Raw genomic sequence first — 27673 nt, forward strand, 5'->3', positions numbered from 1 at the left:
CACTTTCAATTAAATTGCTCTCTCCAATAAATGTAGACCATTTAAGAAAAGTAAACGCATTTTTAACACAGTAAAATGTATTGAGGTGTAACCTGACTTCAGCAGTCCCCTTAAGTCTGCATGAAAAGTATAAAACCTTCCTACACCATGCCTACATTAATGCGTTACACAACCGTGATTGCTAAGATAAAATAACTTGTTCCTATTTGATGTTCAATTTTAAAACGCGCAGATTGTATTTCAAGGAGTGAACGGTTTCACAAGCAAAGCAACAGATTGCACAACAAGTAAGGCGAGAGGAGGGTGTAATATAAAGTCTGTCTTCTACTTTAAATTCTATTTACTACTTATCGGTGTATGATAACCATCAGTTACGGCCCTAAACCGTTGACCTGATGCAATTCCTCCATTCTCTTTACATGGGACATTCCCAAGCACGAGACCCGTCTCTCAGGGTGGCACATATCCTGCTAAGCACCCTTGTCCCATGCAGTCCTTCCTCTGCCTGCCACAGATCCAGTAGGAAATTACCAACCCCACCAATTATTACCAATTGCAGCGATGATGGTAGCTGATGATTATCAGAGGACTGCAGCACTGGTCTCTGCGTGAGCTATGCTCGCTAGATTCCTGCAAAGGATGACACTAAAGCCTCGCCTATGCTGCTGACACCTGGGACCAGCCGTGCCGATGAGATACAGCGGGCTGATGTTCCCGGGTGGCGTCGGCGGGGTGGCACTCCGGGACACAGACTGCTGCACTACAGATCCCAGGGTGCAGCGCGCCCGCGCCCCGCCCCCTCCAGCGCTCGGGCCCCGCGAAGCCCGCCGGGACTTGTAGTCTGCAGAGGCGGGCGGGCGGGGGCTCTGCCGGCGCGGCTCCCGCCTGCCGGCCCGGGGCCAGCCGCGCTCCCCGGATCCGCCGAAGCGGCGAGGCGGGCACATCCCGCGGCGCCGGGCTCTGCCTCCCCGCCGCCTCCCCTCTGGGCTCCCCGCCCAGCAGCCGGGAGCCCGCCGCGCGGGGGGCAGCCGGCGGGGCAGAGCGGCGGCGCTGCCCGGCGGAGCACCATGCTGGAGTCCATCTGTGTCACCGGTGAGGAGCGGGAGCGGGAGCGGGGGCGGCGCGGTCCCCGCCGCGCCCGGGGCAGCCGCGGGCCGCCGGCTCTTCCCCGCCGAGCGAGGAAGCATCGCCCGGGCGGCGCCGCGGGTGTCGGCGGGGTGTCTCCTGGGGACGGGAGAAGGGGCTCCACACCTGCCTGGCTCCAGGAGCAGGAGCCCCCCCGGTGCATGGGGGGTGAGCGTGTCACCTGCGGGCCCTGCCCCGGGACACGGGGGAGTGCGGAGGTGACACCCGCTCCGCTGGAGCCAGGGACGGACCATGCAAGGAGGAATGCCAGTAAAACTACTGCTGATTATATCTGGTGTCTTGCACGTTTTGGCTCTACCCTTCGCTGTGTTCTCAGAGAAGTTAACAAATCCGTATAGTATGTGTGTGTATACAAACCTGTATTATGACTATATAACGATAATATAGACGGGTCCTCGTGCCACACAAAACTGTCTTCTTGTGCTGTGTACAATACAGTTGCTGCTTGAAAACAGATGTTTTCCTTGTTTAAATTTGACATCCTTTCATGTGTCATTACTTCAGGTGCTGAAGCCAATGTTACTTTTCCGTGGGGAATTCTATCTACAAGAAATCTGCTGGAGGTGTCTTAGTGTGCCCTCATTCAATACCCTTGCAATCATAACTAAGATCTCTTACAGCTGCTCTTTTTCTGCATAATTGATATGCTGTTCCATCTGTGCATGGATATGACTAGAGTGTTACTTATGATAATGGGAACAGAAATAAAGTTCATGGGATTGATCAGAGCATCCCTGGAGATGTGCAATAGCCACTGCAGTCTTAAAGGATGAGATTTTGTGAAAAATAGTTATTTTGAGTCCATATCCCTCCATCAAATATTCCTGACTGCACCTGTGTTGCAGTAGAAGCTAGAGACCTGCTTGGATGAGTTTCATCCTGTGCAGGTCTGCCTATAAAGCAGTGTTCTTTGATTATATCCTGAGTTTATTACATCAGTAGGAGTTTGTTGCTTGATTTCATTAGAGCCAAGTCTTCACTTTTATTGATTATTACTGTGCCCATGTAATTTAATTTGAAGGGCCCGAATTTGGAGTCAGTTACATAATACTGTATTTCAATACAGAAGTAAAAGTGCAGGAAACTGCTTGCTAGTCAGTCCATACCTTTTTTTTTTTTTCTTTTTAGGGTAGAAAGAGTATATCTCAGATATCATTGTCATTTTGAAGAAGAAAATCCAAACTGCCAATCAACCCTAAAAATGCAGGGTTACTTACGAACACTGGCAGCTAATGATCAGATATACAAGTTGGCTGATAGCTGAAACCTTCCCTTGGTTTTGAAGCTCAGAATTAAAAGCTGGATGACAGATAACACCTTTACAGGAGAAAAGTAAATAGGTGGATATTTTTTTGCGGAAAAAAAAAGAGAGTCTTAGGTTAAATGTAAGAGTTCCCAATATCATACAGGCTCTAGTTAATAACTAAGATGCTTGTGAAAATAGAAAGTAATTCAATGTCAGTGTTTTTACAGAAACTCATTGCCTAATTCTGCTCTTAAACCATGTTCAGTCATTATAGACAGAGCTTCCAGTGCATTCTAGTTCAAGTTGCCTGACAGCTTCTGTTCAAAACTGGAGTGTTTTTAAACTTTAAAGGGGTTTCAAGTGGTGAGGAAATAGAATATAGGATTGTGGTCAGAATAATGTATGCCACAAATACAAGCCTGTAGTGTTTGAGAGGCAGCGGAACATTACAGGTTCATATACAACACTCTATGTTGCCTGCTTTTTTTAAAGAATATTCTTTCTCTGCACACACTAACCATACAGTCTAGAGCCCATAAACTACAGGGTGTTGTGGATCTATTCAAATTTTCTGAATATCGGAGATAAACATTTATTTTTAATGAAATTGTACCTTTGCCCAGTGTGTCAAAGGATGAATCTTACTTGTCACATCTGTGTACTTCCTTCTCATCTCACAGTTTCAAACTTAACTATTGCTTGTAGAGAGATTACATACACTATTTGCATTCCTATAAATTTGAAAATTTAAGTCAGCCTTGAAATTATTTCTGATCTTGAGCGAAAAGAAACTCAGCCGTATTCTAACATGCTAATGGTAATCTTAAAAACAAAAGTAGTGCCTCAGACCATTACATCCCTAGGACAGGAGGAAGTGCTCCATGGATATGTTTGCTAAGCACCTTTCACACTTGCAGTTTGGAGAGGATTTGTTCATTGTGCTTATATAACCTGAGTGACAGCTGCTCAAAAACTTGCAGGAGTTCTCTACTATTTTAGAGCAAGGCTAGCCAGACAGAGATATCTGTGCCCACAAATACCTGTCATTAACCTCATTCAATCCTATGGAACAGGTATTTAAGAAGCTGCTTGGATAGTAGCTGCCCTATAGCCTAGAGGAAGGTATTGTTTATACAACACACCCAAAGGCTAGGAAAATGCTTACACCTGGATTTCACCATGCATATTATTGACTTATTAGCTCAACCCATCAGTTTCTAAAGGACAGAGACCAATAATATAAACTGGCTCCTGAACATAACATAAAATCTAACATTTTTTTAAACAAATAACCTCTGACAAGATTAGGCAGTGTCTGCAGTGGTGCAAGGTTCCAGGCTAGGGACTGGGATGCAATTTATGCATGGAACGTGTTTCATTAGTGCAGAATGGTCATGAAATTTGTGGTTCTCACATATTCTGTTAGCACTCATGGACTTCATCCCTTTTCCAGTACTGCTGTGACACTGGAATAGCTACCTGTGTATAAATGGAAGTCACAGATCCTCCTCTTTCTGCAAAATCAAGCCTATGGTGTTTTGAATTGTTCTGTGGCACATAGTACACTTGTGTCTGCAGGATGGAGCAAGTCCAGTACTGCCAGGTCCAGCTGATGTCGTGACAATGATGGGATTTTGGCTAGGACACAGCCTGCTGTCTTGTGAGATTCTTTAGACTCATGGGGTGGTTGCCTTTGGCTGGCTGGCTGCCCTGCTAGCCCAGCTTATGGGACAGCAGACGTCGAACACCATGGCACTAAAGAGGGGTAGAGCTCTACTCCGGCCCAAGTTGCCATTAACAGAAGGATTTTCTGTTCTTTGGTACCCTAAATTATGACAAAACAGGGATAGGCAGTCCTTCTGTCCCCTCCTTGCTTATCCCTTGCCATCACCTTGCGCCCCAAATGTGGCAGATTGTTGCATGTTTCACCTGTGTCACTAAGACCATGTTTTTATTAATGTGTTGGTGCAGAAAGGAACAAGATATAAATAAATGGAAGTAAACATGATGGAGAATCTTTTAGGAAGAGACTGTTTTCGTTTTGTTGTGGGTTTTGGGTTTTTTTTAATTGCTGAAGGGCTTGTGGCTTTGTGACTGTTGAGTGTTTGGAAGTGAAAACAATGAAAAGAATCCTGGTAATGTAAATCACATGAGGGAGGTTCTCAAAGGTAACTGGAGCCCTGGGTATATGTTCTTTGACAGTTTTCTACTGCGAAAATAGAAATAAGTCAAGTCAGGAAATTCAGATTTGTACTTCGCAGAACACATGTAGCACATGTGAATGAGATACAAAAGATAAAACCTATGGGATCTGTAGCATGATATCTGTATTCTGATATGCAAGGTAGCATTAGACCATAGCATGGTGGTTTTCAATTTGCCTTTTTCATATCTTTTAGAAGTAATCTGTCCAATGGTATCCATAATTTAAAAGCTGGGAATCACTGCTAAGCAATCCATGCAATTAATCTGGGTTGATAATCCATTCCTGCTGTCTACTTTATAGCAGCACAGTATCTCAGTACTTTTTGAAATACTGAAACAAGTTTTCAGGAGGCAAGCTGTGCAATTAATTTGGTTTATATTCAGAATACTAGACCTCTTTTTCAATCACCAGGTATTGCTAATAATTGAAAACTCTTGGATGTAGTAAGACAAGTTTTTTAGAAGACAGTATATTCTTAATTTGGTTGATGCTGTCTGATTTACAGATGTGAGTTTAAAATATGTTATAGCTTAAATTAATGTACTGGAGAAAGAATTTAACATTTGGTGGTTTGCCACATGATTTTGACATAGTCTGAAATATTATTTTCTAATTTATTTAATAATGATGTTTAGAAGACCTATACAAAATTTTAGAATAGCAGTTAAATTACTTCTGTTGAAAACTGCTTAGTTATCTATTATAATGTTTCAAATGTGCCAGATTACCTGTTGATTCTAGGTTTCCAGCACAAATAGGCATGGAACAGTATCCTTTAGTCAGAAGAAAATTAAGGACAGCCACACTTAGTTTGGCAGCTGAAAAATCACTTTGCTACGAGGTTACGCTTTTAAAGTAACTACAGATTGGGAACAACTATTTTTGATATCAGCCATGTGCATGTGAAACCTGCCAGTGCATGTTCAGCACTCAGCCACCATTTGTGACACTTCCAGGAGAATTCTGACTTACAGCGTTCAGCGATTGTCTACATATAAGAGCATTTATTAATGGCCAGCTGTACCTCTTAACTCTAACAGCTTGCTGTCATGAGTTTTTGGTATTAGATTGACACAAGCATTGGGGGCGGGAGGGAATGGGTGGTTTAAGGTCATTTTGAGTTGTTCCCTTGAATTAAATTTCTTGTTTTTTTCTTTTCTATTTATCACTTCTTATATACATGTGTAATAATAGTTCTATTTGTTCCATTATAGCAGCAGTTTAAGGCTTCTATATTCTTTGTGGCTTTTAAGAGCTGGTTAATAGAGAAGGTGAAGCATTAATGCCTCTAGTATCATGTTATTTCTTTGTCTATATTTTAAGAAGTAGCTGTGTGAATTCCAAGTTTAATTTGGTCTACCTAAGCAAAGTCGTGCTCTGAAATTTAATATGTGTTCAGACATTCTGGAAACCTTGGTTTTCACTTACCCTTCTTAAAAGTAAGGATTCTCATACTGTAATAGTTGATACAGGTCTGAAGTCAGTCTTAAATACCAGAAATATGAGAGTGGTCATCCTATTCTGTTGCATCCAAAAAATGCATCTCTCTTACGTATTTAGTTTGATGTTGTTCTCCTTGTGATGGGGAACTGTGGTTTCTCACCATGACAGCTCATGGGAGAGCAAGATAAGCCATGTAGGCAGGTTGTCATGTATGTGATGAGAAGGATCTGACAGAATTTGAGCAGGAATGCCAAGGAGCACGCTCCTGTGCCAAGCATGGAAAGAGGATTCACAGACTTATGATGGAAGAAAACTGAGTTTGCATAGGATACACATGCTTTAGTGAAGGGTAATAATCTAATGCTTCTACCTCTCTTCTTTTCAGTGGAGAAAACACCCTGGCTGAAGATCACCCAGCATATGTTCATGGAAATAGGACCTCTGGTCTTTTTGTTTTTTAGGACAGGATGTTCATGAGAACTGAGGAACACAGGTTGATATGGAACTGACAGAGGTCCAACAGCATGACATACGTTGTCATGGGAGCAAAACTGAATTTTCCTGTGAAAATAAAGCTGAAATTAAGCCACTGTTGATTTTTTTCTGCCTTGGAGGCATTTAATGATCTCTTGCTGCTGTTATATTCAGATTATAATTACTGTATGTGAAGTAATTACAGCTCAACTACATATAACTATGGGATGAAGCTCAAATCCCTTTTGCAGTCTTTAATCATGCCACAGCCATATCTCCTGTTCTGTGAATCTTTTTGTTTTAGGTACAGAAGTAGGAAACATTTCAACTGTAGCACAAATTATTTGTACATGTAGTTTCAGCTCACCTAATGTTCTACAGTAAACTGGTTGTTGAGAGGAGAAGATGGTTAGAACCAGTGAAGTGAGATCACTTCTCTCTAACAAGCCAGCCCAAATGTTAAATTCAGTTTTAATCCTCAGTGACTTTTCCATGCAGCTGCTCTGCACCAGGGACCAGTCTCCCCCGAAGGCTATGCCAGGGGTCAGAGCAAGAAAGGAGGGCTCACTTATTAAAAAAACTTTATTTGCTTTTTTGCACTTAGTTTGGTTTACAATGTTTCTTCTAAAATGTTTTTTTTTTTTTTATTTATTTATTTTAAGCCAGCTGTTATGCTAGAACAGCTTTGATTAGATGAAATACCCACTGTTGTCTTAAGGCATTTCAGGAGTGTAATTAGCTGATCTCTCTTGCCTCTTTAAATATAGCTTATTGCCTGTATTAAGAGTGAACACGTGAAACTGAAGTCTTTTAAACATATATTACTATCCATATGCTGTTGTAAATTGTTCACAGTGGCTGGCCCTTTCCAATGTTCTCACCCTTTTCTGGGAGTAAATTCCGTGAATCAGATTTTGCGGATGAGATCACACCAGACTGCTTGTATCGCAGCACAGATCCCTGTGGGACTTCACTGTAAACACTGCTCACATGCTCCTATACAGTTTCCTCTTTTTTAAGTTATTCTTTATCCTTACAGAAAGCCTTCCTTGCTAAAAAGCCTTCCTTCTTTATCCTTGGTAAAAGATCAATCAGCTCAAAATGATACATTTGTTAATGTAGCAGTAAATGTTCCTGAAGTCCTGCAGAGTCTTCTTTTAAACAACTAAGTTCTTAGCTGCCAGCAGTGTAGTTGTACATGGAGATGCAAGCATGAAACACTCGTTTAGCTGGATCTTACAAGTCCCAGTCTAATTGTCCAAAAGTGATATACACGCTCAGTGATACACAAAAGTGATCTACACGTTCTCCCCCATGCCTAGAAGTCAAGATGAATGTGGTGTGACTGCAGTTAAGACATTTTGTGTTTCCTTTATGTTGCAGTTTTGAGTCTTTGAGATTAGTATCACTGTGTGAAAATCAAGTTTGTCCTCATTATTTCCTTTTTTTTCCTCCCCTCTAAATGCAGAAAAACTTCACTGGCCTAAGACAGAGCTCTCTAGGAAATCAGTCCTGAGTCTGGAAGTACATAAGCTGAACATTAATAATGAAAACAGCCTCCAGCATCCGCCTTCTGGGATCCTTAAGGACATTTTCACAACGGGAACCAGTAGCTACAACGTCCTTCTGCAGAGCAAAGAGGAGAAGAAACACCACGCTCAGAAGCAGTCCTCCTCCCACCACAAGAAACACAGGAAGAGCGCCACCAAGCGCTCCTCCAGCCCGCGGGGCAGCGAGCACCGCCGGGGCAAGGCGCCGCTGCCCTTGGCGGGCGGGCGGCGCTGCGGCCCGCGGCAGCCGCCGCTCCTCGGCGCGGGCCCCGCGGCCGCCGGCCTCCGCTTCGCCAGCGGCGCCTCGGCCGCGGGCGGCGCCCCGGCACCGCCGCCGCGGCCCCGGAGCAGAGCTAAAAGGCATTCTAGTCTCGCAAAGCCAAAGCAGTCCCCGTCCTCAAGAAGCCATGGGCAGGAAGGCGATGCCGCTGGCCAGAAGCTCTGTTTACTGACTGCCATCAAGCCGTCCAACGTGGAGAAAGAGAAGGTTAAGTTTTTCAGCTCAGATTTCACGTACAATCCTCAGTTTGAGTATGAAAACCCTGCTCTGCCAAATGTGTTAGCTAAGCACAGCCACGCATCTGACAGATTTCTTAAGCAGGTATAGTTGCTTTTATTCCCCTCCATTTCCAGTGATTATTTCTTCCTATACCTACGTGGTATTGGCTTTGTTTGTAGCAAGTAATTCTCCTTATTCTCCCCTGCTGTTTGAAGAATGCATCAAAGATGAGAATGCCTTAGAGAACTGAAATGAAATCTTTTTAATTAAAATCTTTCTGAAATTTACAGGATTTTAAGGGATAAAGGCACAGTCCCTTCCAAATGGGCTTACATGAAACATAATTTAAAGCAAGAAAGCTTTTTATGCAATGAAGCAGGGTCCGGTAGAGGAAAAAATACAGTGCCTAAACAGAGAGAGGAATAAGGCAGCATAGAAATCCTGCCAATCCTCTTGGTGACACAGGGATTGGGAGGGGATAGCAATTATTTGAGGTCGTAGTTATTGGATAAGCATATGTTGATGTTCCTTGTTTTAATCAACTTTGAAAGGGTTTTGAATATACATTAGACTCAATCAAGCAGCAGCCAAATTCCATTCCAGAGGGAAATAAATTTTAAGAAGACAATTTTGGTTTTTCATAAATTGCAGCCACACTGGTAACATAGCTACAGACATTCGCATTCTGTGTAACTGCCTTGGCTTCCTACCTGAGTTGCAAAAAACCTAAACAAAAGCCCTGCTTTCAACTTTGACCTAAGTGACAAAACCCAGTGCTTATCTGTACAGTAGAAGCAGTATTCTTCCCACTTTTGCTATATATGTATTCAAGTGATAACTTGACTTGGGAAGACATCCTGCCATTCCATGAGTTTCACTTTGCGATATGAATACTTCACTTAAAACTAAAATTCCTGGTGGCAAAGATACATTAATTAAAAGGACTAGGGATTGTAAGAACTGATCCCTGACTTGTGAACAGACTGATTTTCTTTTCTTTTCTAAATCCAAGAATGTACAAAAGTGTTATTACCCATTACATCATTGTGTTGATAGTTTCCATTCTCACATTGAAAATATCCGTATATTTTAACAACTCAGTTTCTGGGTTTTCATTAAAAATTGATTTTCTTTATGAGAAAAGGGAACAGCTGTTCTAGTCTCAAAATCTTCTTCCATACTTCCAAACAACGAACTAAATCATAATGACACTAAATAAAATTGCCCCTTGACTAGAGCTTTTTAGTAGATTTTCCTTTGATTTTTTTTTAGCAATATTAGCAACATAGATGGCAGCAAATCAACAACTACTGATTTGAGAAACCGAATTTAATACAAATTATCCCTTTTAGTGTGGGCTAGTAGAGCCTTAAAAGTCCTTTTATGCATGATGATTTTCTGGAGCAAACCTGTCTTTGGTTTAACCTTCTTTTAACAAAAACCCATAAGCATAAATACTGAATATTTTAATAACTAATGTTTCCTCAATATTTTTCTGATTTGTAACTCTACCTTTTTCCTTGTCCATAAAAAGTATGGGAAAATAAAGGCCCTGTAACAGCTTTGTAAAAGGCCGTAAAGGATTTAATATTCAAGGAAGTATATTTCTGACAATTAACAAGGAATATATAAATTGATTCACAAGATTTAGTTTGAGTCTAGAAAAGCATGTATTCTAAATTCAGCTCCTAAAAATACCAAACAAAAATACCTTGCACTTAAAAATGCCCAAACCAGCAGCTTTAACATAGCTCCAAGCCCAGCAGGTGTCACTCTCTCTCTTTTATCTACAACTAGCTTTAGAAATTTTCATCTCCACGCAAATTTGAATTTAATTTCATGCAAATTTACTATCCAGAAAAAGCAGCATTCATCAAAAATTTTAATCAGGAAGTATTGTAGAAGCACTTGCTTTTCCTCATTGCTATTTTTTTTCTCGCAGATTTTACTTGTCAGAAGAAACATGTAGGTGTCTTACAGGAAGTTCAGAAAGGATGACTGCAGTTGCGAAAAAAGTACTCACAGTATCAAGAGCTGGGTCTGCAATAAAAATGCAACTGTGTGTAGTCATCCTTTTTGCTACAGGAAGGTTCAGTTCAGTTTTGTTGGGTTTGTTTGTTTGTTTGTTTGGTTTTGAAGCATATTTGGCTTCTGTTTATTGCTCCACTTATTTTAGAAAGCCTTGGTAACTGTGGAACAGTTATTCCTATTTTTTTCTACAAAAGATGCTCATGGCAACTTACACTTGCCTGCTCTTTTGTGAGTAAAAAGCTATAAACCCAGCTCTTACTGACTGAACCCACCATGTTTTTAGGGGGCTTTTAGGGTACTTAAGTGAAATGAGCTCAAAACCTGACATTTCAGAATTTTAGAGAATTTTTCAGTCATGTCAAAAATCTTTTTACCCACAGCTGTGCATATCCTGCTAGGACATTAAAACAGATTGTGTTTTCTTATTGCCCTTTCTGCATTTGTGCATGTCTATGAAATTGGTTAATATAGCATTACTGAAATATGTCTGGAAGACAAATCACACTCTGCCCCATTTATTTACTTTTTTAATGGCAGAGAGCACTGAAGGTTTGCAAACCATTAACCCAGCAATGCTGTAGTGGGGAACACAGGCTTGTGACCACCCACTTTACCCCATGCCTCTACTTATATCAGAGCTATTAAACCTTGGGCACAGCCCAACACTTTTATTGACTGACTTTTCACAGACATAGAGAGAACATTTTTGAGTTATTAAGGCATTTGAAAAATGCAAATTTTAGGGTATTCCTTCTTATACTCTGTTCTGTTTGTTTCTCTCTTCATATCTACATTATATTTTCTTCATAATAAGTTTTCTTCATGAGTCACACAATGCAGTGCCTTTAGGGAAGTAAACTGGAGAATAGAAAATAGCATGCAAATTTGCACTCTTCACAAGGATTAACATATCTGATATTACAGAAGTTAATTTTCTTACCACTGTGTTTCAAGGTCACTGCAGCAGCTTTGTGCTCTAAAAGTTTTCTGGCTCAAACTATTTATCCCTCATTGTGAAGTTTCTTAGCACTCAAAGCATTGTTATTTTTGCTTAGATGCTAGAGGTGGCAATATTTGCTTAGAAATAGTTCCCGGTGTTTGCAGAGCAGATGAACTTAACAGTTGCAATTTGCTGAACCAAAATCAGGAAGTTGCAATTTTAGCTACCCTGTTTCTTTGAATTGTACAAGGCAACAAAAATTCTATTTCTATATACATTAAAAAAGCCAACAAAAAACCCCCATCCATTTTGTCAAATGAGTGATCCTCCAGAGTTATACATCCTCTTCCCTTGTACTCATAAGAGTATAGCAGTTTTGAGTTCATAAATAAACCAGTTATACCGCATTGCAGGTGTTTGTGTGACACCTTTTAAGGCAATAATAAAAGTAGCCTACTATTAGCAAATTTATCAGATGTTGGGAAAAAAATTTAGGTGGAGATGGAAGGCTAAACAACATGGCAGTCAACACTGAGTAATCCTTTACTATGTCCAAGTGATGCCACAGCTTAGGCATGTGGAAGATTCAAGGACATGACACTGTCTGTATAAAGCACTTAATTGTTAAACACTTCATTCTGCACTAGTAACAAATTCCCTTGCTAACTAGGATTTATAGATAAGGTGTGTTAATACATAACACAAAGCATGTCAGGCTATCCAAGTGGCACAGGTTCTCAGGGTCTGGCACAAATATCTCTCTTTCCCTAGAAGGGACTAACAGATCACTTCTGGTGATACCACAGTAGGAAGATAGCTTTACTTGAGAGCAGAGTCTCACACAAGAACCCAGCGAGTATTAACTTCAAATTCTTTACAAAGTAACTTAAAAGTTTTTAATTAAATATATTTCTACCAGCTCTAAATTACTTAAATGTGACCTTTATACCACTAAGAACAAGCATGCAAAAGAAAAGCCTCTATAAACACTGAACAAAACCCCAAATACTACAGCATGAGTGGACTAGCCTCAGAAATGTATACTTACCTTCCTCCCTCCATTCCTCTAGACCCAAACAGCCACCATTCTATGGCTGTTGATTAGATTAACAAGCTCTGCCTGGTACTAAGTGTTAGCTAATGATGCACCTTGGAAGCTTTTTTTCCCCCTAGCTGATAAGTTATGCAGGAAGAAGAGCAGTGGTGTGTGTCTACCTTGTCTGTCTTACAAATCTCAGCAGAGACTACAACCCCTTTGCAGCAGAGCTGCTTCTGAATATAGGGTGAGCTGACTTAGATAGGGGGCTGACTCCTAGATCAGTGAGACACTTGTCTGACTTGCTTGCCTCACACTACTCATAAGAAGTCATACCAGTACATATTTCTACAATAACTCTCAACCACTGAGCTGAGTTGCTGGACATGGATGACTTGAGATTCAGAGACCTACTTGGCTGCAAATAATTTGTTTTAAAAAGCAACACCACCATAACCTAAACCAGTCAATAAACAGCCTTGCCTTGCTCTTGTTAGTGCTTCTGTGTCATTGCTTTCTTGAGCATCAGTAGAGTTTGCTGTGCAAGAGGGCTTGCCTTGGGATTGCTATTTCTTTTGGCACTCTTTGGTAGCGATCAGAGGGAAAAGCAGACATTTTAGCTAATATTGAAAAGAACAGGAATTATTACTCTTAACCAGTAACCTAGTACAGCCACACAGTTCTTCTTCCATTTTTTTTTTTTTACTTGTTGCTGAAGAATTTACCTTAGGAACTGCAGCAGTACCAGTGTTCTGCTGGCCCGGAGGCTGGAAAATAAGCTCATAGTTGGATGCTGCAGTAGGCAGCAGCTGGCATGCTGGTCTGGATTTTCCCCTTTTCCAGCAAGTTCTTCCAACACCTGAGTGAGTCATCTCACCTTGGACGCAGGTGCAGAATCCCAAATTAAGGGCCTGGTGTTGTAGTCAGTGCCTGGAAACCAAACATTTCCCAAACCTTTTTCCTTTAGGAACCACCCCCAGCCAGAGTGGTTGTGTCAACAAGCGTCCAAACCAGGAACATCCCTGGGGATGGGGCTCATCCCAGTGTCAGGGCCATCTGCCACTCCCCAGGGATTTGTGTGCAATGTGTCTGTGTGTGATGGCTCTCCCTGTTGTTTTGGTGCTTCCAGAGCCACACCTGCTCAGCTGAAAAGAATTTTCAGGACTTCTGTTTCACTTGGAGCAGAGTCAAGAGAGGTGATAGCGATGAGCACCCTTCTTAGTAATTTCTGAATATCTGTTCAGCAATGAGGAGGCTTAAGCATAATGACTTTCTCAGTATGCAGGAGTTCAAACTTGCAACACCTGTCTGGATGTGGATGGAATGCCAGGATGTTGGTTACCTAGCATGGCACATAAATAAGTTTCCCCTTGAAGCTGTGAACTCTATCAGGTTGAGGTAGGAGAGATTGGAGTGGGTCTGTGTTTCTGGAGGAGGATCTGTGTCTGAAAACCTGCTGTTTGTATTGTGCTGTTGATTCAAGTGTCTCACAGCATTTAGGAAAGTCTTCAACAGCCCAGGATGGTACCTGCAGGCAGGCAGGAAGAGTTAGAACTTGGGTCTCTTGACTCCCAAAACCATGCTGCCTTCTGTGGCATGGAGGTCTCAGTTCCAGGGAGTTTGCTGTTGCAGACAGCCAAGCAGGAGGTTTGATGTGTTCAGTGCTCATTTTCTCACTGTTCGTTGTCATGAGGTTGTTTTAGAAAATGCCTGCATGCCAGCTAAGGTCGGAGAATCCTCTGGGATTTCATTTCAAATGAACTTAGGCAGCCTAGAATTTAAGTGGGTACTTAGTCGTATAGATGTAATTGAAATTTAATATCAACAAGTTGTGAAGACAAATTTCATGCTAGAAGATTGATTGACAGATGACTTCTTCCAGAGTGAACAAATAAAGTTAATTAATTGCTCATAGAAACCCGATATACCAAACAATTAGTAGATGACATAAATATCTTAAGAATCCGCACCTGGCAAAGAGACTGAATAGCTGTTATCATGAATTATTCCGGCTGCTGGCTGAGAATAAACTACCTGGGAAAAGGGTGGGAATATTTAGGTCGCTTCTTTAACCAAGGATTTTGTATAAGACAGGCAAATGCCTTAGAATGTGCAGACACTTAAAAAATTATAAAACAGACAATGTTTTTAGAAGTTAAAATTCATAGGTAATTTTAAAAAAGGAAAAAATGGTTTGGAAAAATATACATGACAAAGAAATACTGAACATTAGGTGCAATATTTCTTTGGCATTCAAGTAAGTAACATTTCCTTCATCAAAGAGTTATTAGACTTTAAGGATATGTTTTTTATGGGTTTCAGTAGCAATTACCTCAGGGTTGATTAGTTTCAACTTGAAAAACATTAGGGAAGGATTGTTGATAGCTGTGAGAGATAAAAAATTAATCCAATTTTTGTGGAAAATCAGTCAACCTGCCAATGTCAGAATTACATAGCTGGAGACAAACGTGTTCATGAAGGGATATAAGTATATAATGTAAAAAGAGACTCAGTCTGCAAGATTTTCACCTTTTATTGTTAGTGGTATTTTCTTAGCAAGAGCATTAGTTTTCTAAGGTAATGCCAGGAGCTTCTGTTATCAAGTCTATGACAAAAAGCTATTCCCTGTAGCTGGACTGTTGCTGGGAAAGAAGTTATTCCATACCACATTTTCTTTTAAGGGTGTGAAACAACATGCTGGAAAGAAGACAACTAGGGACGAGAACTTCACACCCCATCAATAAAATCTTCAATATGCATAGTTCAGATCATGGTTATGAGCACTGTGCTGAGCTTTGCTCAAGGGACTTCTACTAGCAGCAATTCATAGGAGAATTGTTGATACTACTGTATTTATCTCATGAAATAGGCCTTCATTTTGGAGGGTTTTAAAGAAGTACTGTGGTTTAAATGAAAAGTTTAAATTAAAGTTCTATAAATAAAAGTTCCTGCTCTCTCTCCTCCTTTCTCAGACAGACACCCATGGTACAAGAGATTTCATTATAAGGAGACATTTTTGGTAGAAGTATTGTTAAAATTATAGTTACACATCTGCCTAATCAGTGTTCCTAAATTAGAAAATGCCAAGAAATTAAGTGAGATGACAGTAATAGTTGATCTTTTTCAAATTCTTTGGAAAAACATAAAAAGAAACATGCTGTCAAACTGCAAATGTCCTGGAGACCTGTTACATCTGTTTTACAAAGCAGTTGTACAACATTGCCAAAATAAAAGAGAAAATGGGTATTATTTCACTAGACTGATAATCATCTAATCATCACGCTGATGTATGTGGGTCTAAGATGAGTTGATCAGAATCTTTTTTCAGTACTTTGGCATTAATGCACATATCTGAAGATGGTATAAATTTATTGCAGAGCGTTTCAGCATGTATTAAATGAGTACAGCCTGTTAGTGACTGCCAGTGAGTTAAGAAAAGGAGGATTTTAAACTAAGAAAAAAGGAAAGATTGAAAGAAAGAATACAAGTGTCAGTCTGACATGGGGATCTTACTGCCCTGATATTTGCTATGCTTTTTCATTTTATAGTCCATTAATATTATGAAGCGGACGTTGCAGAAATATGGAAGCTATGAAAAATTTGAGCAGGCCACTGGAGGCAGCCTGCTGACCAAAAGTCGTATCTGGAATCACGTCAGGAAGTACATGGTGAAAGAAGGCTGTCTTGGTGAGGTAAGTCCTGCATTGATCAGGAAAGAAACACTTGTGTAGACCTTAGACATTACACATGGATGGACCCAGGAGACCATCTGGGAGGCCTTTCCTCCATAATTACAAGAATATTCCTTACATCATACTTTTCTCATGGCTAAGCCCAGTCTGATGTTTGAACAATTGAAACGACACACATTCATTGTGAAGGCTTCAGTCATCTCTCTGAGCCTGTTTCCTGATTCATATATGCTTGTTCTTGAATTCTCTTCTTTTGGGAGTACCCAAGAACGACACCCTTCCTTCCCTTTTTTTTCAGCTACTTGGAGACCAGCACATTTCCATTTATTCATCAGTTCTGCCATCTGTTATCCTGTATCAAATTATTTACACCAAAGGAAAGAGTTAAGAAAAGGCCAAGAAAAATAAGCAGCAACCCAAGAGAGTGATTTATAAGAAGCAACACAAATGAAAGTGACATAAGTGAATAAAAATGTCTGAAAGAGCTTGTTGAGTTGGTCTGAGTGCTGTTTATTCCTGGCTTTAATCATATGATTTTTAGAGCCCTGTGAAAAAACTTATTTTCTATATTCAGAATTTTAGCATTTTAGATGACCAGTTTGATGAAGTTACATGAAATTGCTTGGAAAAATCAGATGAAATTGAATGTATAAAAAAGGGATTAATCCAAATGCAATCACCAGATGACAGAGTCAAAGACTTGGATGAGATCACTGGCAGTGAGCAAGAGGAGTCTGAAATCATGAGACAAAAATTAATTTCCCAGAAACTAGGTTTAATTGGTAAACATAATATTATTAGGAGAAACTGCTAAACACACCATACATTTTTGTGAGACACTGATAACCAGATTTGACACTGAAAATCAAACTTTACCAGTGTTTCTAAGAGTGGGATTAATAAACTACAGTTTAGAGCAAGCAGAAAAAATCTGTATGTTTTGTCCTTTCCTGTGCTTTTATCTCCCTTTTCATTTTTGGCTTGGTTTGATTTCATGGCAGCTGGATCCTGCATCCTCATCCAGGAACCCATGTCCTTCTTAATAAAATGCTTCACATTTTCTGTGAAAATAGGGTAAATACATCATTCTTAGCATGATCTAAAATATGAAAATACTCTCTCCAGCTGAAGAGGTGTTAATAAAGCTAAGTGGCACCTGTCCTTTCAATCTAAGTGCTTTGGGATTTACCTATTTTTCCTGCCTCTTAAATGCAAGTTTTATGGGACCGATGGTTTGCTGTTGAACTTGAAGCTGAGGATGAGTTTTGAGTACAGGGAAGTGTTATATACACCTTTGATCCCTGGGTCCTTTTTTTGGATACTTAAAAAGTAATCTTTCTTTAAAGTAGTCTCCCTGGTACTCTTCTGAGCAGTACTGTTTCATTAGGCTTTACATGAAGAAGGAAATGTGCTTAGTCTTCAACAGAGTTTCACTTTTCCCTCCCAGTCACTTGTTTAAAAAGGCTTTTTGAAGTCAAATAATACAATATATCAATATGCATTAGTTTCCTTCTCTGCCAGTTTTTGTTTTGATTACCAGTTTTCCAAGAGAGAACAGGAAAGCAAGAACTATTTTGCTGTGTATAACAAAACAATACCAGTATTTCAATATTTCAAGTCAGCGTCAAGTAAGAGGAGAAAAAGTACACAGTACTTCCCCCTCTCATTCAAGTGACTTTAGAATTGCAACTGAAATGCTTTCAGACAGCTAATTATATAGATGCCTAGTCACTTAATATGTTCCTACCTAGTATTTTTCAGTTCTCAGTAATACTAAGATAATTCAACAGAGTTCAAAAACTGGTATTTTCTCTAATTTACTGTGCATGCAATTGCTCCCTGCCCTCTGAGTCTAGTCAGTGTTACCATACTAAATTTTTCAGTGATTGCTCTCTCAATCACCTGAGAGAGCCTTCTGAATGAGTTTATCCTACTCACCTTCTGTCAGTAGCACAGGTGAATAGGATGAACTCATTCAGAAGGCTCTCTCAGGTGATTGCTGATCCCAAGACAGAGTTGTGGAGGGCAAGGGACCAAAGAGGAATGAAATAATGGAAGAGTCAGAGGAAAAAGCAGGATCAGGAGCGAGAAGAGAGCTCTTTCAGTTCTACCTGAACTCTCTCCTCTTCAGATTGTGGTCCATCTCACGGAGGACCTGCTGTCCCGAGCCTCCATGACCGTGGTGAACGGCCGCCCCACTCTCACCATCAATGTCTCCACTGCGCGAGAGCACTGGCTGGAGGGGATGCTGAGACACGAAATTGGTATGAGCATCACATCCCTTCTGCAGGCAAAGGGGAGTACTTGCATGCATTCTTACTTAAGGCACAATGGTGGGCCAGGCACTGGACAGGTACAGAAAGAGGGAACATCCCTATCCAAAGAACCTGTGCTGGAGATGAGCTAAAGGGAAGGAGAATCCTTTTTGTTACTGCAGCATGCAGTAAAAGGAATCCTTGGGTTCATGGACATTAGTATTTTAGGTCAGATCCAGAGCAAGCTTTTGAAGTAAGCCTAACAGCTGGTCCCACTTATAGCACTGAGGTTACCATGCCAAAGGAATCTTGGAGCAGGCAAAGAGTAATCCTTTCAGATGATGCTAGCCCAGAGGCTTCACCTCGGGGCATACCTTCTGTGCTGTCACTGCTCAGGGACATTTTGGTAATTTTTTTTTAACTATTCTGGAGTTAAAAAAAAAAAAGGGAAATAAAAATAATGTGACTCTTCAACCTCGGCTCCAGCCACATCACTTTACAAACCTGTTCCTGTCACGCTGCACTGCTTGCAGATGTAGGCATGCTTTAGGTATGAAGAATTTACCCAGTGATCCCTAAACTGGTGTAAAATTGCTATGGTTTTGCATTACACGAGGTTGGCCCAGCCCTGTGGAAAATTTCTACAAAATTTTCAGTGCATCTGTTTCAACTAAGTACATGAAAATTGGATAAACTTGGCTAATGCCTGAATAGCAACTGAAGAATAAGCCTTGCAATTACCTAGAACCACTGTTACTCACATTTTAGGGGACATAGCATCTTCCAAGGCTGCAGTAGTGCTGTTTAATCATCTTCAGGAGGCAACATTTCTGCCCATTTACTTTGATTTCCCTTCCTGCTGTTCCCTACAATGCCTAGCCTATGCCAGAGACAATTCAGCTTGTAAGACTTCAGAAAATTCCTTTTCACAGATTTAGAAAGTCAAGTCCTCCTGATAGTTGCATTCCGTAAGCATTTTCAGGAATTTCACTTGCAATCAGCAGGTGAATATTTGCATGGTGTATATATCTCTGAGAAAATTCTCTGTTGTAGACAAGGCTAAAGTCATCACTTTTCCCAGTGCCCACTCCAACCAGCTCAGAGTTCTGAAATGGGTATCTCCTTATATATTTTATAACTTTTTGTTAATCATTGGATGCTACTGTTCTAAGTGCCAGATTCCTTTTTTTTTTTTCAGGAACTCATTACTTTCGGGGTTTTAACAACAACAGCCAGCCTTGGTGCAACCGCAACGGCCGTAGAAAACACGGGTTAAAACCAATCAACCCTACAGAAGAGGGGCTAGCGAGCATTCACAGTGTCCTGTTCCGTAAAGACCCTTTTCTTTGGAGAGCTGCCCTGCTCTACTACACAGTGTACCAGGCCAGCCAAATGTCCTTCAGTCAGCTTTTCCAGGATGTGGGGAAATTTGTCAAGGACCCCAATACTAGGTGGGATTACTGCGTACGGGCCAAGAGAGGGTGGACTGACACCTCACAACCAGGTGAGTTCCCTATTTTTCTCCTCTTTTTTACTTCAGGGGGGTTTACTTCAGAACATGCACAGAGCTCCTTAATCATGTCACACAGTAAAACCATTGCGAAATGCAGAAATTAGACTCCACACTTTCTGAAATGGGGTCTCAGGAATTCTGCTATGGAAAACAAGGTTGAAAATGCTCATGAGTGAGACCTTCAACCTGAATCAGTAAAGGATTTTTTTTTTTTTTGTGGAAGTGGAACATAAATGCAAAACTTTGAAAAAATTCATATTCAGAGTTTGACCTGCTTTCCACAGATGTAATGTTGCCTGTGGTTATTCACAGGCCCTATCTTCTATGTTTGATTTCTTTTTCTGGCTAGTGGGTTTTGCCTTCTAGCTAGTTTTTGGAAAGGTGTTCAAAGTCAGGGATATAAATATCTATCTTTAAAAAATAAAATTGTTCTGCTTGTAATAGCTTCTGAGAACATGCCTTGACTGAGCACTTACAGAGTGCAATGTATCTCCATTCCTTTCAGGCTGTTTCAATAAGGACCAGGTGTACTTGGATGGCATCCTCCGAATCCTGAGATACAGGGAGTCCATTGATTTCCATCTTCTGACAGCCCTTGGAAAGGTGACTGAACTCATTATTCCCAAGGGTACAGTTTTATGATTTCAGCAAGCCTGCCTGTAATGAACTATGAGTCATGGTGCTTTTACTTTGATCTAGAATTCTCTGCTCTGTACAGCACCTTCAGTTACACTGCGCAAGTTGCAAGTATTTTGAGGTCCTAAAAATTTCTACCAGCTTGTCCTCATTCTTCACTTATCAGATTAAGATTTTATGGTCATATTTCTCAGACTTTCCTCCCTTTATGGGGTGCCACCTGACTTGCAGTACAACAGACTGCCTTGGCCAAACACGACAGGTACTAGATAAGGTAGTGGTCCTAGAAGATGACAAAAGGAACCATTTGATATTAATGCACCCCCCTTCTACCACAAGGAGTATTTCATCTCAAAGTTCTCTCACTGATGGCAGGCATTTTTTAAAAAAAAATAGGGTTTTTTCCCTCCAGAAAAATGGTATTTCTATATTCACAGAATGTGAGTTTTAGGTGCATTCTAACTGTCATGGCTTGTTTGTTCTCAGCTCATCCTAAAAAGTGCAGAAATTTTGTCACATTTCCTGAACCAAATCCTTGGGTTGCTAAGCTTTCACAGTTCATTAAGCAGGGTTCATAGTCACATAAACAGGGAGTCAAATTGACTTGAGCTTGAATGTAGAGCTGGTATACCAACATTTCTGCCTACTTAGCAATCAATGTGTGATAAAGGAAAGGGGCATATTTATGACAGAGGGTTTTGGTCCACATTTGAGTTTTCTCTTTACTGTCAGAATCATCCTTATTGATAAGCAAGAGCTATTTAGGTAACTGAACCAAGTTAGGAAGCTTTGAAAATAAAATCACACTGTCACATAAGTCTGCAACTTTCTGTCTGAAATTTCCTTTTACTTTAAGCCTGCTTAACTCCACACAGCTTCTGCCTGCTAAACCACTGAACACACAGTTCCTTTACTGCTTTATGCCTGTCTCTCTTCAGGGAGTCTGCAGGTTGTGAGACCTCTTGAAAAACACACTAAGTCATTCCTCCTAAAATTACAAATTACACTATGATCCACATTGCATGGCACCCACATTAAAGGTCTACAAGCAATTTATTTCTAGCAGTGTGATAATTTATAAGTGCTTGACTTTACAACTTTTAAAATCAAGAGATCTTAAAATGTATTCTGAATGGTTTAGCTTCACACATCTGCAGTCAAGCTGGAAATTTGTGTATCAGACCAATGTCTGCTCTCAGCGTCACAGATTAGTTGAGCTCTGCAGAGATCTCTCAATATCATCTAGTCCAACTTCCATGCTTAAGCAGTGTCAGCTAGAGCAGTTTGCCCTGGACCATGTCCAGTTGGGCTTTGAATATCTCCACTGATGGTGACTCCACAACTCCTCTGGGTGGCCTGTGCCAGTGTTTTTCCACCCTCATTGTACAAAAAGGTTTTTTGTTCAGAGGAGTTTTGTGCATTTTAACTGGTGCCCACTGCCTCTTGCCCTGCCAGTGTGTGCTGGTGAGAAGAGCCCCATTCCCATGTTTAAACATGCTGATGATTCCCATGAGCTTGCTTTTCTCCAGGCTAAACAGTTCCAGCTCTCTCAGCCTTTCCTCACAGGAGAGATGCTCCAGTGCCCTAATCATCTTAGTGACCCTTCACTGGGCCCACTCCAATATATCTTCTCAGGAAAGAGAGAAGCATAAAACTTGCACTGGAATCTAGCCTAGTGGTTTATCACCACTTTAAATGGGGGATTTACTTGGTGTTTTAGGATGGAATGGGCAGATAGGTTGTTCCAAAGGGAGTATTGAGCTTGGCTGGCACATTTTCCAGGTCTTGCCTTCCTGTTGCTTCTGACATTACTTACAGTATAGAAGAGTGTGGTGTGGATACATGCAAGCTGTTCAACATACCTAGAAGTGACTAAAGGAAAACACTTGAAACCTGAGAAAAGGTGCAGTTTTAAAACTTCACAGGAAAGAATCAAATGCAGGAAGCACTGCAAAATATTCATGTGGTAATTGCATGCAAATATTGCCAAAGAGAAATAGAATGCAGATATTGGGTGTACTTGAGTATAGCATAACTACCAGAGTCTGAAAAAGTAAAAGCAGCAAAATATGACTTACTGTTATGTTTCCCAAGAAACAGATGAGCACATTACGAAGAGCATAAGTAAGCCTGTTTTAGCCTCAGTCTTTTTTCTCTAGTGCAATGACAAATAAAATGTCGTAAGGAAGACAACCTGTTTCCACCACAGGATGGGATTGTTTTTTATCTCCTTAGGATATCAGTTTTGGTAATTTTTTAGCAATTGCAAGGACTGAGGAAATGCATCCCATTCAAACCATATCTCAGATTACAGATACATGTTTCTTGTTTGCAGCAGTAACAGAAACCTCTGAACATAAATATGAGGGGGGAAGGATCCTTTATTTTTCTTTAGGCAGGAAAAGAGGTAGAAATTGATTGCATGTGGTGCTGTGTCTCCACACTGAGAGATGGTATGGTTTTGTAGAGCTCCTCTCTATCCACTTTTAAGTTAATTAGGTGTAATGCCACACAATCTTCAAACAGCAGTACCTTAATGACTTGAATAAGCCTGAGCATGGGTGTCTGTTTGTTTTTTTTAGTTGGGTGCATCTTCTCCTTGCAAGTAGAAAAGCACTCTTGTGTACTCAGGTACAAATTGATTCTCTCTGTGGGCTTTGTTCCAATTATCATCACTGAGATATGCACTTGTCCCTATGGATCAGGTGTAGCAATCTGGATTGCACTGTCCTGTCTTTCCAGAAAGCCCTTCCATGCCTCTGGCACATTGGTGAATCCTTCATCCACATTTTAATCGCTGCTGAGTAGAAACCATCACGTGCCAAGAGGGCAGGCTGCTTCCAGGGAAACCAGACTATACAGGGTTCAGCTCCTTAAAGAAAACATGAGGCAAAAAGGTTGGAAGGAGCAGGCTCCACTCAAGCCACCTGGCACAAACCTCGTGTGAAGCACAGTGAGGTGGGTGGGCTTTGCCAGAGCACATGCTGCTGTCTGCAGGGTGCCCAGAACACACAGCTTGGAGACAAAGCAACAACCACACAAATTTCATCACACTGGACAGCTGCCCAAGGAGTCCTGCTCTGTGCTTCCATGGCACCTTGTTCCCAGCCAAAGCAGTCATCCTTTCTGGACTATCATTCACAGCATCTTGAGCTACTGTTTAGAAGTCCTAGCTTTTAGAATCATAAGACTACAAAGATAGAAATATCCATTTTCCTTAGGAAAAAAAGCTGTCAGATCCTCTAATAGCTGCAAAATGAGAGTTTAACACCAATACCCAGAAGGCTCTGATGCCATGAGGCAAACCCAGTGTGCACTCTGCTATTGAATGGCGAAAACAGAAAAAACTAAAATTGGGATGCTTAGGTATTGTTCGTGCTGTAGTTAGTTACTAGAGGTGCATTTTAATTTAGTACATTTACTATCGAAAATTAAGCAGCAGATTTCAGGTCAGCTGGCACCATGACTGTCCCATATTGTTTCCTGTGCCATGCCTGTGCTGCCCTCCCTTTCTAATTCCTTAGTCTTTTGCACAGTGTTTTTTCCATTCTCATGTAAATCTTCCTGCCTTGTTGAGAAGACATTCCAGGACTCACATGTGCTCCATCCTTTCCCTTTCTATTCCTGCAGCTGCTATAGATGATTGTCATTCACATTCCTACAAGTCTGTTCACTGATTGAATCAAAACCAGAATCAGGAATTATGAAGGCATTTGCTAAATTTACACTTCTTTTGCATCTTCCACTGAAGCACACAGTTGCTCATGTTTTCAAATGGTTCTCCAAGGTTTTAAATTCTCCTGCTCTGAAATATTTTCTCACTTACAGGAGAGAATTTATAGCAACAGCAGCAGAGAGGCAATGGGACTGTACTGCTAAATTGACCCATATCTTTCCTTACAGATCTCATATGAGGATGTGGATCGCCTGAAAGGTTTAGCTGTGATTGAGAACATGAGGGTGCCACACTTCTTGCAAGACCACGCCCGGTACATGGAACACTTGAAAAAGATCATGGAAGTCAATGAGCTGACTGATGAGGAGCTCCAGGATCTCATAAATTAAAAGTATTAGACATCCATTCACTTAACTGTGTCAGGATGTAGAACTGGACTTCCCAGAGCTTGCAAAAAGGGACTTACGAGGAATGGGAGGGAAGAATGGCTAGAATATGTGGAATTCAGAAAAAGCTCCTTTATGTCCTTTTGCATTGTGATTGTATACTGATTATTTTTTAAAGGGATTGTGCATTTTTCTAAAATTTGGCTTAGAAATTCCTCTGCAGTGATCTGTCCAATCATCTACTCTGTTTTGTATGCTTGTATAGTGCTCAGTGCTGTCTCTTGTAATATATTGCCTTTTCCCACCCAGGTTTAGAGGTGGAGGAAAGGAGACAGAGGAGAAATTCCCCCTTGTTCACTTTTGTTTGCTTTATCTGTGGTCATAGCTGTCATGGTTCATAGCAATAGAACTGCTGTAAATTATGCTGCATTGCTGTCTGCATAACTTTCCCATTTAGTCGTCATTGCAATGAAAACAAAGTTTAAAAAACGTGCACAGAAGCAGGTCTTTGTGCCATGGGATCGAAGTCTATAATGTTACAAAAGGTTTCAGGGTGGTTTTTTTTTTTTAGTGAGAGGATTAAAAGAGAGAAAAGGTAGGTAATGGTTTAAGGATTGTAAGTGGGTAGCAAAGCTTTCCCCTTCATTCCCTCAAAAAGTTACACCATTCTACATCTTTATGTGTACAGTACATGTTTCAGTAAGCTGAATTCTGGGAAGGGCCTCCCTCCTTTGAGGACAAGCAGAGCATGTCTAGGAAATTCAGCATGGCAGTGTTTTGGAAGGAGGATCAAGCAAAACTGTGATTCCATGACCTATGGTTCTAAATAAATTCAGGAACACAGGGCCATGACCCAGCACAGCAGGCAACACTCACTTCTTTGGATCACCTGAGCCTACAGAGGACCAGGTCACATTTTTGACCAGTATCCTCACACTACAGGAAGCTTGAGCTTGCAGAGCTCATTTCAGAAACAAGATGTGACTGGGGGAGACAAGACGACTCTCAAGTGCCCTATTCCTGTGTTCCAACAGAAGTGCTGCACCACTCTGGAGCAACTTTACCTCTGTTTTAACTGCTGGTGCTATATCCAGGACCAAGAAAGAAAGCTCCTTGCAGCAAAGAGCTTTCTCTAGTCACATGATGAATAACTTAGATGATGCAGGAGAACTTGCTACATAAGCTACATTTTCTGATTGTGGAGTATTATGGAATTGGTGAGGCAAAGTATTCTGACAAAGGGTTTTGTTTTAGTAGACAGAATTTTACAAGGGCTCCTCTGAGCCCCTGGGAAGCAGCTGTGTCAGGGAGGCTGGGCAGAAACTAGTGGGAGCCTTGGACAGGGCTTCTGCCCTTTCTAATCCTGCTGCTTTTGCCCACTGGTAACAGGCCTGGCATGGGATAAGGAGAGTAGGTAGAGCCAAGGTTTCCTCCACACCACATTTGCATGGACCTGAGCCACAGTGTCTTATCCTAGTCTTAATGTAACAAATGCAATAACTCTCCCACCTTATTTTACACCAGGACATTACCAGGCATTACAGTAAAATCTTGAGAACATGTTTTCTGATCCATAGGAAAATTTGTGAAGAAAAGGTTACAGTTGGCTAAGAGGTCTGAAGATATATGCATAATCCCATAAAGCAGCTGCTTCTTTCAGATACTATTGCAGATTGTTTGCAGTGGCTGGCTGACTGGTGCAAAAAGAAAAATGCATTCAACAAGCATAAATTTACTAAATTTAGTTATTTTCAAGACAGGGACTTAGAACTGCTTGCAGCAGCCTTAATTTTGTGTTGTCAGTATTGTTCAGGAGCTGAAAGCCATTCAGCCTCTGTATGCTGTTTTCTCTCCTTTCCTCCTTCAGGCTGTTTAGTTTGATCACTAGTGACTTCACCTGCCCAGCTTTGTTATAGAGCTGTGCAAAGCAGACACAGAGCTGTTGCAGCAGCCTGACAGGAACCATTTGCAGTCAGTCCCGCACATGTGGTCCAGGTTTTGCTCCTTTGCCAGAAACAGCAAGAGAGCCACACATGACTGAAGTCAAGCCAAGGATTACAGTCAAAAACTGTCTTTGGAGTCAACTGGGCAGAGATCATTTGAGCTACACTGTGGAAAAATCTGGCTCACTTTGCTGACCCTGGGGTATGCAAAAGGGACATTTATTTAAGAAAAGAACAATTTTGAACTGATTTTATTCTGACAGGAGAGATCCTTGCCTTTCTCCCATGACTTTTACATAAGCAAAGTGGTTTGTATCCTCCCACAGTGGTTGCATCTTATAATCAAAGCGCATGTGCATAATGTATCCTCAAAACAAAGAGGCTGTGCTAGTCACACTTTTGCCACAAAATGCCATGCTTGCAGACCACTCTTTTACCACTCTGTAGCTCTAAACACTACCACAGGCATTTTTGCTTTACTTGAAGACCTGCATCACCTTTTTGCAAAGCAGTAGTGCCATTAAACTTCCATTCTTCATTCTAGAAATAGATTTGCCTGGTGCAAAGTTTGGAGTCTGGAAGTGGTTAGTATCAATATGTAGCAATAGGTGAAGCTGTCAGCTTCTGGTTTTGGCATCACATCATTCCTCCTTTGTAAAAGTGTTTCAAATTTTGAAATGTAGCTTTTGTAAATTTTCCTGAATTTTTGTTTTTCACTGTGAAGAGTCTGGTTACTGAGTTGTGATACTGAAGTTCTGCGATAGAGCGTGTGGACAGCAGTGAGCTCGTGTCACTGCACGGTTTCATGGTGTCAGTGTTGCATTGGCAGCCTTTCCTGGCTGTCTGGCTTGGTTGCTTTGGTGTATATCTATGTGTTGCTATGTTATTCCTATACAGAAACCTGTCTGGCATTGGAAAAGCCTCCCTGTTTCACCAGACCAATTTTGAAAGGCATTTTATACAACTTTTACAAATAAAGACAAAATAATGACAGAAAGTAC

General features: G+C 40.9%; 1 protein-coding gene across 1 annotated transcript; it reads left to right on the forward strand.

Annotated features, from left to right (window-relative positions):
- Positions 1-849: 849 nt before the first annotated feature.
- Positions 850-27669, forward strand: MATCAP2 (microtubule associated tyrosine carboxypeptidase 2). The gene is made up of 7 exons (XM_068203726.1): positions 850-1092; positions 7984-8666; positions 16120-16263; positions 18395-18527; positions 19717-20022; positions 20537-20634; positions 24571-27669. Exons 1-7 carry the CDS (start codon positions 1068-1070, stop codon positions 24730-24732), a joined length of 1551 nt encoding a protein of 516 aa, XP_068059827.1. The 5' UTR covers positions 850-1067; the 3' UTR covers positions 24733-27669.
- The last annotated feature ends 4 nt before the right edge of the window (positions 27670-27673 follow it).

This window comes from Anomalospiza imberbis, chromosome 1, assembly GCF_031753505.1.
Source record: "Anomalospiza imberbis isolate Cuckoo-Finch-1a 21T00152 chromosome 1, ASM3175350v1, whole genome shotgun sequence".
NCBI classification, from domain to species: domain Eukaryota; kingdom Metazoa; phylum Chordata; class Aves; order Passeriformes; family Viduidae; genus Anomalospiza; species Anomalospiza imberbis.